This window comes from Myodes glareolus, chromosome 17 (assembly GCF_982192425.1).
Source record: "Myodes glareolus chromosome 17, mMyoGla1.1, whole genome shotgun sequence".
Taxonomy (NCBI): domain Eukaryota; kingdom Metazoa; phylum Chordata; class Mammalia; order Rodentia; family Cricetidae; genus Myodes; species Myodes glareolus.
In genome coordinates, this window is record NC_142042.1 from 34087765 (window position 1) to 34100293 (window position 12529).

Genomic DNA, 12529 nt, shown 5'->3' on the forward strand with positions numbered 1-12529 from the left:
ACTACCTGTACTTGAGAACCTCTGTGTGTCCTTACCTGTTGGTTACTGAGAGAATTTGATGCAAAGCTTAGTGAATCAAAACACTTAGTGAAAAAGTGCCAGCCAATCACTTGTTTTCTGTTAGGAATAGTGACCCAGTATTGAGTGAAATTCCTCATTCTGTCCCTTACCAGTCCTCATCCACAACTGTAAAAAGAAAGCAAGATTTTCTAATGTAACATACCAACCAATGTGCTTGTAAACCACCGTGTAAGGTACTCAACATGGTAAAAAGACTCACTTCATTTTGATACCGAAGACGGAATGTTTTATACTCTGTCTTATTTTTGCTCTGTTTTTCAGACCTTATTTCCCGTGATTCCTGATGGTGCAATCCGGATGCGCTGCAATGGTGACATAAACCATTGGCTGAGACTAGGAGCGTGGCCGAAACTCCGTCCTTCCTCCTATGTTTCTCTCTGACGGTGCTTCTGTTGGAATAGTCAAAGGAGTCCACCCAACATGAGTTTTATCATGAAACTTCACAGACACTTTCAACGAACACTGATTCTGCTGGCCACTTTTTGTATGGTCAGCATTATCGTTTCTGCATACTACCTGTACAGTGGCTCGAAACAGGAAAGCGAACTCTCGGGGAGAGCCTCAGAAGTGGACTGTGGTGACCTCCAGCACATACCATCCAGGCTGATGGAAGTGAAGAGGACAATGCTTTCTGACGCTTCAAGGACCGACCCCACAGTCCTGGTGTTTGTGGAGAGTCAGTACTCATCCCTTGGCCAGGACATCATTATGATGCTAGAATCCATTCGATTCCACTATCACACTGAAATCGCTCCTGGAAAAGGGGACCTTCCTGCCCTTACAGACAATGTGAAAGGCAAATACGTTCTCATTATATACGAGAACATTCTAAAGTATATAAACATGGACTCTTGGAATAGAAGCCTCTTAGATAAGTACTGTGTCGAGTATGGTGTGGGTATCATTGGGTTCCACAAAACCAGTGAAAAAAGCCTACAGAGCTTCCAGTTCAGAGGCTTCCCCTTTTCCATAAGTGGAAACCTGGCAGTGAAAGATTGCTGTATTAATCCTCACTCCCCCTTGCTCCGTGTGACCAAATCATCCAAGCTTGACAGAGGTTCTTTACCCGGGACTGACTGGACAGTTTTTCAGATCAACCACTCCACTTACCAGCCAGTCATATTTGCCAAAGTTAAGACTCCCGAAAACCTTTCTCGTCCCATCTCTAAAGGTGCTTTGTATGCCACGATCATCCATGACCTGGGGCTCCATGATGGGATCCAGCGAGTTCTCTTTGGCAACAACTTAAACTTTTGGCTGCACAAACTCATCTTCATAGACGCCATCTCCTTCTTGTCTGGGAAGCGGTTGGCTGTGTCCTTGGACAGGTACATCCTGGTGGACATTGACGACATATTTGTGGGGAAGGAGGGAACGAGGATGAACACCAATGACGTAAAGGTAAGGCCCTGATATCTTAGAGTTTCTCGGTTGACATCATCCCTGAGATATGATGTCTTATATAGGATGAGATTTCTAGGAGCTGGGACTTCTGATTGATCCAGAGAATTTGGGAGAAACCAGTGTAACTGGTTACTCTCATCTTAGATTGCCTAAATTCCTACTATACTTATATCTAAATCGGGAAAAATGACGATCATACTAAAATATTGAGTGTGGCGAGATCCAGAAATGATTTTCTGTGCATACTTATGGCTGCAAAATAGAAATCTTTTTTTTTCTTAGTTGCTTTCTAGAATCTCTCCACTTAGAGAACAAAGACATCTGTTAAAATACAAAACAAGGTACATGAGAGTTTTTGGAAACTACGAGTCTCAATAGGGAGTAAATTCAGAAATTTATGAAATATCTATCAGTATGAGGTTCGTTTACAAACCATGGAAAACTGACCTGACTGCAGCAGCGGGTTTGTTCATGTGGAATCGTAAGGGCTTAGCTTCTTCTCTCAGGACTGCTTCTGGCATTCACCTGATGTCACTGTGCTGTGTGTCAGCAACATACACTCCTCACTGTATGAAACTGCTTCCATTACACACACACACACACACACACACACACACACACACGAGTATTTCATTATAGTAGAATCAATTGTGTAATATAAACAATTAGTTAGGTAACAATAAGAAAGACAAAGTTGAAATTATGTACATTTATGTTACTTTTCCATTTAATAATGGGACTCCATCTGTATTTCTTTTTGATGTTGATTCCTCACAGAAAGGAGACACTTTGGGTATATAATTTTTATTCTTTATAACATTATCCTTCTGATTGAATATCTGTGACTGAAGCAGTTATCAACAATATTATTTTGAGGCGGTAGCTCAGTATTTAAATGCAAACAAGTTGAGTGTGACCCCTGTACCTTCCTGGTGGCAGGAGAGATCCAGGTCCTTAAGTCGTTCTAGGACCTCAACATATGTGCACATTCACAAACACAAGCACAGAAGAAGTGCATAGCATTTTGTATAAAAAAGATCATCTAGATCTATCTAGACAATTGCACCTTTTCTTAAAGCGACTAAGTTTCTAACAAATAGTGTTAAGGTTCGTCGCACCATTTAAATAAAGTACCAGTGCCAGAGAGGATGCTTTTCACTGTTACAGAGTGTGGAAACTGAGGAAGAAAACACTTCCATATTATAGCTGGGCTTTCCAATTAATTAATAATATTTATTAAGTTATGTTTAAATTTGCATTAAAGATTTACAACTTTCTTTTGTGAAAGCGTAGCTAAATTAAAACCAAGCTGGTAGATTAAGAATTTGTTGTTAAGTATTTATAGGCTAAAAACAACTTTTAATTCGTCTACTTTTCCATTTCCAATTACTGAGATAAAATGTAATATATATATACATATATATGTATGTGTGTGTGTGTGTGTGTGTGTGTGTGTGTGTGTGTGTGTAAGTTTTTTAAGCTGTCAAAACTACACTATTAAGGCATTTTAAAATGTGTCTGGTAAACTTCTGTGTTCCAGTGCAGCCCTCTGCATTATCTAATATCTACACAAAGTGCCTTTTTCTCAGGCAGAGTGGTGTGTGACTATGACCCCAAAACTCCAGAGAATGAAGCAAGAGGATCACAAGTTAGAGGTCATCCTAGGCTACCCAGGCAGACCACACCTTTTGTGCTTTATAGGCTAACTCATGCTGTAGGGACACAGAAATTAAAGGCTTATTGAGCACATAACAAAATGTTTCCTGTGTACTTTATGGGTTGATCTTGAAACTCCCTATATGTTTCTTTTTAAAACATGTTTTGGACGATTGCATTTTTAAACTGCTTCTAGATTCCATATGTTTCAAAACATTAATGCGTTGAAACTAGAGGACATAAACCTAAATTTAGTCATTCTTGTATTAGCTACTGTCCTCATCACTGTGTCAAAATTTCCAACAGAAGCACTTTAAGTAAGGAAAGAAAGGATGATTTTGCCCAATAGTGAGAGTCCAGACCATCATGGCGCAGTGTCTGTCAGGAGAGTGAGGGAGCGCGAAAGCTACTTTTGTAGCACAGTGAGGAAGTAGGGAAAGATGAGTGTTGGAGCTCGGATGGCTTCGTCCTTGCGATTCAGTCTTGATCTCAATTTATAGAATGGTGCCATTCACATCTAGAGTGAGTCCTCTGACCTCCACAAACCCAATCTAGAAACTCACTCATGGACGGGCCCAGAGGTTTGTCTTGTAGGTGGTTCAGGATGCTTTCAAGTTGAAAAGCAGTATTAACCATCATAATTCAGCACATAGTTTCTTTTAGGCTTTATGTGTACAAAGTTAAGCACTCTGGAGACTTACCTGTTCACACTTGGTGTGTTCATATCGTGAAGTACCAGACACAAATACGATGATGAAGTTCATGAAGCAGAATGGGAGAGGATCAGTGGTGACAAACTCTGAGTTCTTATTGCTATGAGGAAACACCGTTACCAAAAGAAATTTCGGAAGGAAAGGACTTATTTCATCTTATAGCTTCTAGTCAGTCATCCAAAGAAGTCTCAGCAGGAGCCTGGAAACAAACTGATGCAGAGGCCATGGAGGAGTGCTGCTTACTGGCTTGTTCCTTATGGCTTTCTTCTAGAACCCAGGACCACCAGCTACCCAAGAGGGCCACTACCACTAATGATCTCAGGTCTCCAACATCATTGATTGAGAAAATGTACTACAGATTTGCCTACAGGCCAGTGTTATGGAAGCATTTTCCAAACTGAGAGTTTCTCTTCTCAGATATCTCTAACTTCTAACAAGTTGACAAGAAACTAGTCAGGACAAATAAATAGATTGCTTGCAATATGGGAAGGGGAAAGAATCAGTGTGATCTTGTGTGAAAACCTGTTGTACGAGAGTACAACACTATTTCTCAGAAACTAGTTGATATACAGAAAAAGCTTGAAGTCAAAACTATAATGATGCCATGGTATTAATTCAAACAAGAGATGGGAATTTCCTGAAATGAGGGAATGGGAATGAGAGTGGAGAAGCAAGAGTAATTTTAAAATTATTCAGGAGATACTAAACAATGTAGTAATTGGCTAAATGGAGATGAAAGACTGTAATCAAGAATAAAAGTTGATGGTTTGTCATTGGTGAGTCATTGTACAGAAGACAAACAAGACTGAGGAAGAGGATGGTAGCTAGGGCCATTTGGGGTCATGAAGAAAATTTCAGCTTCCTGGAAGCCCATCATCTCTGTTGTTTCTTTTAGTTGCTGACATCCATTTTAGTGGTAGTTTAGAAGCAGGTATCTGATGCTAATACTTTAAATTTGCTAAAATTATCTTACAACTGCATTTAAGTATTTTAATGAACGTACAGTCTCCACTTGATACATAACTATTAACTCAACTTTACTGTGCTTTTGTTTGTTTGTTTGTTCATTCGTTTGTTCCTTCAGAGTGTGTGTGTGTGTGTGTGTGTGTGTGTGTGTGTGTGTGTGTGTGTAGGCCTGTACATGCAAATTTAGAGGCCAGAAATCAATTCTAAATGTCTTCCATTTTCCACCTTATCTTTTGAGACATGGTCTTTCACTGAACCGGGAGCCAGCCATGATAGTTAGACTAGCACTTTACCTACTGAGTGATCTCCCAGTCCCGCTTGCTGTGGATTGTAGATCTATTTTTGTACTGCTCTGATTCCTTCAGGAGAGAGTGGAAAGGGTTATGTTGACAGAGAATGTCTGTTTAATTCTCCAGCACTAATGAGGGGTTATACATATTTCATTGATCTTCTGACAGCTATTCCATTGTGTATTTTGAAAACATCAAGTGTATATGTCTTAAATTACATTTTAATGCTGTATTTTTATCATTCTGTGACTCATTTTTTAATTTTAGTGATGTTATTTGCCTTTATATTTGTTTACACAATGTGTATCCCTGTACTAGCTTCTTATCCCATCTCATCTTATCTTGCTCTCAACTTCCTTTGTGTACTTCCATTGGCTACTGAGTTGCTTTTGCTCTAGATGTCAATATGGTATTGTTTAATTGTTGGACATTGTTGCTTCATTGCTGCCAAAACTTGGTTGGATTAGCAAGGAGTCTAGTGTGCTGTCTTTATTGTTAACCATTCTCCTTTTCATATAAGACTGTATGCTTCTACCCTTATCCCATTTTAACTTTTTTTCTTCATTTATTTATTTATTTATAAAAATTTCCACTTCCTCCCCTCCTCCCAATACCCTTCCGCTCCCCCCACTCCCTCTCCTCCTCCCTCTCCAGTCCTAAGAGCAGGACTTCCCTGTGGGAAGTTCAAGTTCCTCTCCCCTCCTTCCAGGGGTGCGTTCACTCATTTTAACTTTTAATTTGCATTTTTGAAGTACTGCGTGTCTGTGTGTGCATGTGCATCTGTACGCACATGCCTGCGTGTGTTGTGTGTATGCATGTGTCAGTTCTCACCTTCCACCATGTGGGGCTAGGCCACTGAGATAAGGCCACCAAGCATGGCAACTAGTGTCTTCACCCATTGGGTCATCGTCTCCCATTTTAGTGGAGCAGCCAACATGGTTTAGATCTTGCTCCTTCTCTACTCAGACGACCTTAGTGACCTCCAGAACAGCTAGAATTCCTACAGTTTCTCACACTGTCCCTGTGTCTTCCTGATCACACATCCTCTTCCTGTTTGCCTGTGTGATGTGCCACTTTTCTCCAATGCAATCCTCAAGAGAGTGATATCTCCTCCTCTGTTTTGCTCACCAAAATATCCCTACCACCTAGGAGCATATTTGAATCATGGCCTACTTGGTGTGCAGGTGACATTTTGGCAACTCCTTCAGAAACCAGCAGATATGATAGAGAAGAATTAAGCTAATATAACTCTGTTTCAAACATCCAGAAAAAAAAAAAAACATGCTTCCTTTCTTAAGGTGCATCTTTTAGAAACTCTTTAATGAACTCTTCCCCCCATGTTACAGAATGACTGTGCACATTTACCCTACTTCTTTAGCGACTGTTCTTCTGTGTTGAAATGTCTGTGTAACATGCATCTTTGTATATAAAAATCCTTCTTCTAATGGAGAAACAGGGATCCCCTGCTAGCCACCTAACATTTGTGGAAGGAAAGTTTGCCAAATTCCCCTCCCTCCCAGTTATTTTATAACTGATACCAAGTTAGGCAACTTGTAACTATTATTACAAACTCTTGAAACCTCTTCTTTGCCATCCTACTTTGGTGGAATATTTACTTCTAAGTATGATATGAGACCATAGTACATATGAAAACAAATCACTTTCCATTTTATTGTCATGTTCGGATTTCCATAGTGTTCTAGTAAATATGTAGTTATTTTAAGGGAATAACATTTAAAAACTCCAAGCCAGGTGGTGGTGGCACATGCCTTTAATTCTAGCACTCAGGAGGCAGAAGCAGTCAGATCTCTGTGAGTTTGAGGCCAGCTTGATCTACAAGAGCAAGTTCCAGGATAGGCTGCAAAGCTACAGAGAAATGCTGTCTTGAAAAACAAAAAACAAAACAAGACAAAATACAAAAAAAAAATTAAGAAATCCATAGATTTTAGCTGCTTCCAGCCTTGGTCAAAGAAACTTTCTTTTGCAGTGGATAGTGATTAGTTCAGAGATCTGTTACTGTACATTAATGTTGTAAGCTCTGAGAGTCAGTCACTTTGAGTGCTCAGCCATGTTCAGCTCTCCAGACAGAGTGGAAAGAACATGGGAGCTAGAAGATGGGGAGGGGAAGGGAAGCTGTGCAATACTGTCCTCTAGACATGACATGGCTGTTGTGCACGTTATATTAAAGAAGTCTAATATAACATGGGAAAATAAGAGATTATTTAACATAGAAAAATAGCCATGTATTTGTAATTCATATGTTCTGGGTTTATTTTGTTAAATTGGTTGCTGCATTTTAAGGAAGAATTCTTATTGTGATTAATATTAAAGAGCCATTGGCTATGCAAGGACATTCCACAAGAATGCATTTTAAATGATTTAAAGAGAGAAAAATCCTGCCACCCAATGATCAATAATGTATAAAGAGTATTTAGTGGCTGCTTATACTTTTTAAGATTTCTCTTTTATTCTTTGAAAAACTCTTATACATGTAAACAGTGCATCTTGATCATAACCACCCCCACTCCCCTTTCCCTCTACGTCAAGGCTGCCCCATCACATCATCCTTCTAACTGCATGCCCTCCTTTTAAAAAATATTTCGTTTTAAAGCCACCAAGTCCGATTTGAGCTGTTCATACGTGTACATGTGTGGGGTCATCCCCTGGATCATGGGCAACCTAACAGTGGCCACACTCTCAGAGACAAGTGATTCTCCCTCCCCCAAAATGCATGTTACCAAGAACTCCTCAGAGTAGAGCAAAGCTTGGATGCCCCTCCCAACTCTGTGCCTGGATTTTTACCTGGCTTGACCTTGTGCAGGTGGCACAGCTGCTGTGAGTTATGTGCACAACAGCCATGTCATGTCTACGGGACTGCATTGCACAACACCCCTCCTTTCCCCGTCTTCTAGCTCTGACGTCCTTTCCACGATGTCTGGAGAGGTGAACAGGGGTTGATAGATGTCCCATCTATGGCTGAGCCTTCAAAGTGACTTACTCTCGAGCTTAACAACAGTAATGTACAGCAATTGATCTCTGAATTAATCTATCCACTATCCACTGCAAAAGAAGAAGTTTCTCTGTCCAAGGCTGGGAGCAGTCAAGATCTATGAATATAAACATAAATTTTTAGAAGGCACCTTAATAATGTGACCATCAAAAACACATCAATAGATTCTCCTCTAGGGCCAGCAGCTTCCCTAGTCACGTGGCCCAAGTTTATAGTACAGAGGATTAATTTATTCCTGTGACTCAGGCCACAAATCAAATCATGGAATCAGTTGGTTACCCCCATAAACAGTCTTGCCACTGTGGTGCTACCTTGCCTGGCATGTCACTATAACATGTAGGTTGCATTGCCGGTTAAGACTGTTAATAATGTGTTTTTTCCTGCAGTAGCCTGACTAACACTTTCTAATGTTATGGAAGCTAACCAGCAAAGAGAAACGTCACTGGTCAGTTCAAGATTAATTTTTCTATGTGTTGTCATCAAAGTGTTCAGTTCCCAGCTATATAGCCTTAACTTCCAGCTGTGATGGGAAACAATAGAATATATTGTTTTGGTGTCATTGGGGCAGCCTTGACCAATAACCCCCAAAGAGGTAATCTAGACCTAGCAGTAAGATTTTTTGTTTAATTACCCATTTATTCTGGGAGAAGTAGTGTATGTTAATTTTTAAAGCCTTGATGTCCTGAATCCTGCTCGAGAATGATGAGAAGGTCCACCATAGATGAGACTAAAGTTTATTGAGGCAGGGTTTTCCTATTAGGCTAGTGGTAGGTTACACGGGGAAGACTCTGTTAGGGTTTGTAGATTAACAGTTTTATTTATAAAGTCAGGTGTATACCCTGGACCTGAGAGATTGCTCAGTGAGTATAGACACTTGCGCAGAAAGCTGACAGCCTTGCATCCTATGGTAGAAGGAGGCAACTAACTCCAGAAGCTGTGCTCAGACTTCTCCATGTACCCGTACACATGCACACACAATAGTAATAAATAAGATTTTAATGCACATTGACTCCATCTGAGTGCTGTGGTGGCTCTTCAGAAGATAAAAAAGAATGTCTTTTGATAAAGTAATGTCAAAAGTTCAAGCAGAAAACTTTACTATATGCAGGTAATGGATTATGTGCTTCTTGGGATTAAGAGTGTTTGTTTCTTCTATTATATGATTCTGGATAATAAGATGTATGTGTTTGTGATGTATACTACCAGATCCATAAATGATGTAGGTACTTAGGTACTTCCAAATTAAGTCACCCATATTGAGTATTACTTTAATCAAGTATATATTGCTGCAATAAATACCAAGGCTGAAAACAACCTGGTTGGAAAGGGTTTGTTTCTGTTTACAGCCTTACTGCAGGAATTTAGGGTAGGAACTCAAGGCAGGAATAGAGAGGCAGGAACTGAAGCAGAGGCCATGAAGAAATTCTGGAAATACTGCTTATTGTCTTGCTGATTCTCGTTGCTTGCTAGGACTACTTTCTTGTTCAAATCATGATCTCCTGCCTAGGAGTGGCAGAATCCCATTGTGACCCTCCTACATGACCCATTAATCAAGAAAATGCCCTGTAAATTTACCTATGTGCTAATTTGATGGGGGGATTTTCTCAAATGAAGTTTCCTCTTCTCAGATGACAAAAAAAAAATCCAGCACACACACACATACACAATCATTTTGTGGTGTGTGGTATACTTTCATCATTATTTACTATCATAGAAACAATATAGACTGTCATAAGTAACATCAGCATATATAAAGAACTGAAATTCATAAAGTCTCATTAACTCATCTAGGACTAGGTTATTGGGAAGTTGTCCATAGGACACACACATATGTAAATAAGTGAATATTATATATCCTGTAATAATCCCCCATGCCAATCACTCACTTAATCACTCAACTTAATCACTCACATCTACACAAATTTCTTTTGCTGTATGAGATACATACCCTGGGACCATGGTATGCATGCCCATCGGGCTATTTAAGGTAGAAAAGAAGCATTAATGGCATTATGACCTAATAATTAATCTAGCTACGTAAATCTAGAAATAATATCAAGTAATTGGGGGAAACACCAATTAATGGGCATATTAACTCTCTGGAGGCCACCATGGGTAACAGGTGAACTGAGTTTTAGAAGTTTAGCAATGCAGAGATGTGGGCACCACTCTGACAGTGCTGTTTATCAGCACATTGGCCACTGCCAGTGTCATGAGTCTTGAAGTGTATATATTATGAGGCTAATTAACAGATCAGTTTAAATCACAGCCATCCCAGTTTGCTTCCTTTGGCTGTGATGAAACACTGACCAAAAGCAACTTGGAGAGGGAAGGGTGTAGTTGGCTTCCAAATTACCTGAAAGCAGAGACCATGGAGGAATTCTGCTTACTGCCTTTCTCGACCTGCTTCCTTATACTACCCATGACCACCCATGCAGAACAACAGCCGAGGTCCTCTGTCCTCCATGCATGTACACACACGTGCATATACTTGTGCATATACAGGTGGACACATGCTTGAAGGCACACATGATTACATACACACACACACATACACCCATACATACACACAGGATGGGAGAGTGGCAAATGTGCCAATTCCACACTTAAAAATGTTAACTTGTTCAAGTTAAGGATAAATCAGTTAACATTTGATTTCAATCTAGAAAGAAAACATGTAGGCAAACACTGTCTTAGCCTACATTTTGTAGTATCACAAAATATGAAGACTCAAGTCATCTCTACTTCCTCTGTAGTTTCTCAAGTTTCTCTGTATGTTAAAATAATGCTTTGTAAAAATATTTAAGTTCATCTGTAAGAAAGTATGCAGTAGCAAGAAACCAGATAGAATTAATAGCTTTGTGGTTTATTTCAACCTAATGATGGAAGGGTTTTATTTTTGTTTGTTTTGAACATACTTAGACTGGATGGCAGTATTTGGGTACTCACTGCAGACACCTGGAAAACTGCCTATAGAGTTGGACAGGGCAGTTTTGCTTGAGAGAAATAGAGGGTCCTGACAGCTGCTGTCTCCAATAAAAACTTCACCGAGTTACAAAGGACTTGAAGCTTTGAAGCTAGTTAAAGATCACCTTTGCAATATTAGCAGGAGGAACCAAGCTGATCATAGGGCTTTGGGTTTTCTAGAATATGTTCATATAATTAGGCCACATCCTTGCTATCATAAGTCCAAGCACAAGAAGGTAGATGCCAACTAATTCACAATTGTCTTATTTAAATTGCAAGGCTGTAAACCACCCCTAATTGCTGACCTATGTACTTGGGACTCCAGGTGGTTAGAGCGCCACCCTCTAACGAGAGAGACACGTTAATATAAACGGGTTTGGAAGGATGTCACCAAGCCACTGGATGGGAAAGCTTTGGCCCAGCAGCCTTCTCCCCTGACTGCTGTTACCCATATGGAATAAATTGCCATACCCGAAGCATTTTTAAAGCCACCAGAACTTTACCTTTGGCCGTGGCCCTGGACCATATTTGTCCTTGGTGCACAGACAGCACAAACTTTCCATACCCAGTTCTGGGCTCCAGAGGGTTAAGCTGCTTCAGTCATTTGTGCTCCCCTTCTTGTTGTCAAAGGTCACCTGAAAGCAGTTGAGCAAAAGCAAAAATAGGAGCATACTGGGGTCTTTCATCGACATAGTCTTTCCTCAGTCTTCTTGGTTTTTTATTCCAAGTAGCCAAATTCATCACTGCATCCCCTAAAAACTATGGGCATGTATCCCCAGCACAGCCTCAAAAATCAATGAAACTTCAGTGCCTCAACCTTCACTCCTGAGTTTTCCCCAAATCATCCCTAAAATATCAACATAGAACTGTTTATTATCTCTAGATTCTATTTGTCCCACGTTTCTTACACCTGACACTTAGAATTCCACTTCTTTTGTTTTAGCTTTATTTTTGCCTCTTTCTCAGGAGTGTTCTCTCATCTAACCAATGGGAGGGCCTCAAAACTAGGGTCTAGGGTCCCTGTGCAGCAGCCTATGAGTCCGGCTCCCACGACTGTACCCAGGGTTGCAGGAAAGAATGCCCTTTCAGAGCAGCAAGGCCATAAGAATGTTTCTTCTCTATCTGAGGGCTAGAACTTTCCTATCTGAGGGTAAATAAAGAAACACATGCTTTCTGATGGTGATGGAAGAAGAAAGGAACAAGCACAGGCTTTCCTGATGGTAACCTTCTCTTTTATTTCATCTTAAATAATCTCTCTTTCTTGACACTCTCTCTGCGCAGTTACATCTCTTTACATACAGCTACATATTTCCCCATCTCTCATCCTTCTCCTTCAGCCAGTTCAGCTACATCTCCCTTTCAGCATATGCACACTCCTTGCACATTTCTCTCCCAGCTCTCCTTCTCCTACAGCAAAGCCTCTGGACAAATACGAATCACGT

General features: G+C 40.2%; 1 protein-coding gene across 3 annotated transcripts in view; it reads left to right on the plus strand.

The window, feature by feature from the left end:
* Positions 1-12529, plus strand: part of LOC125414793 (bifunctional heparan sulfate N-deacetylase/N-sulfotransferase 3) — a 157344-nt gene that overhangs the window by 14005 nt on the left and 130810 nt on the right. For all 3 annotated transcript variants that reach the window (XM_085677752.2, XM_085677753.2, XM_087897606.1), the window contains exon 2: positions 343-1482. In XM_085677752.2, the coding sequence (XP_085533878.2) occupies positions 502-1482 (981 nt within the window). In that variant the 5' untranslated portion in view covers positions 343-501. The remainder of the gene's footprint in view (positions 1-342; positions 1483-12529) is intronic.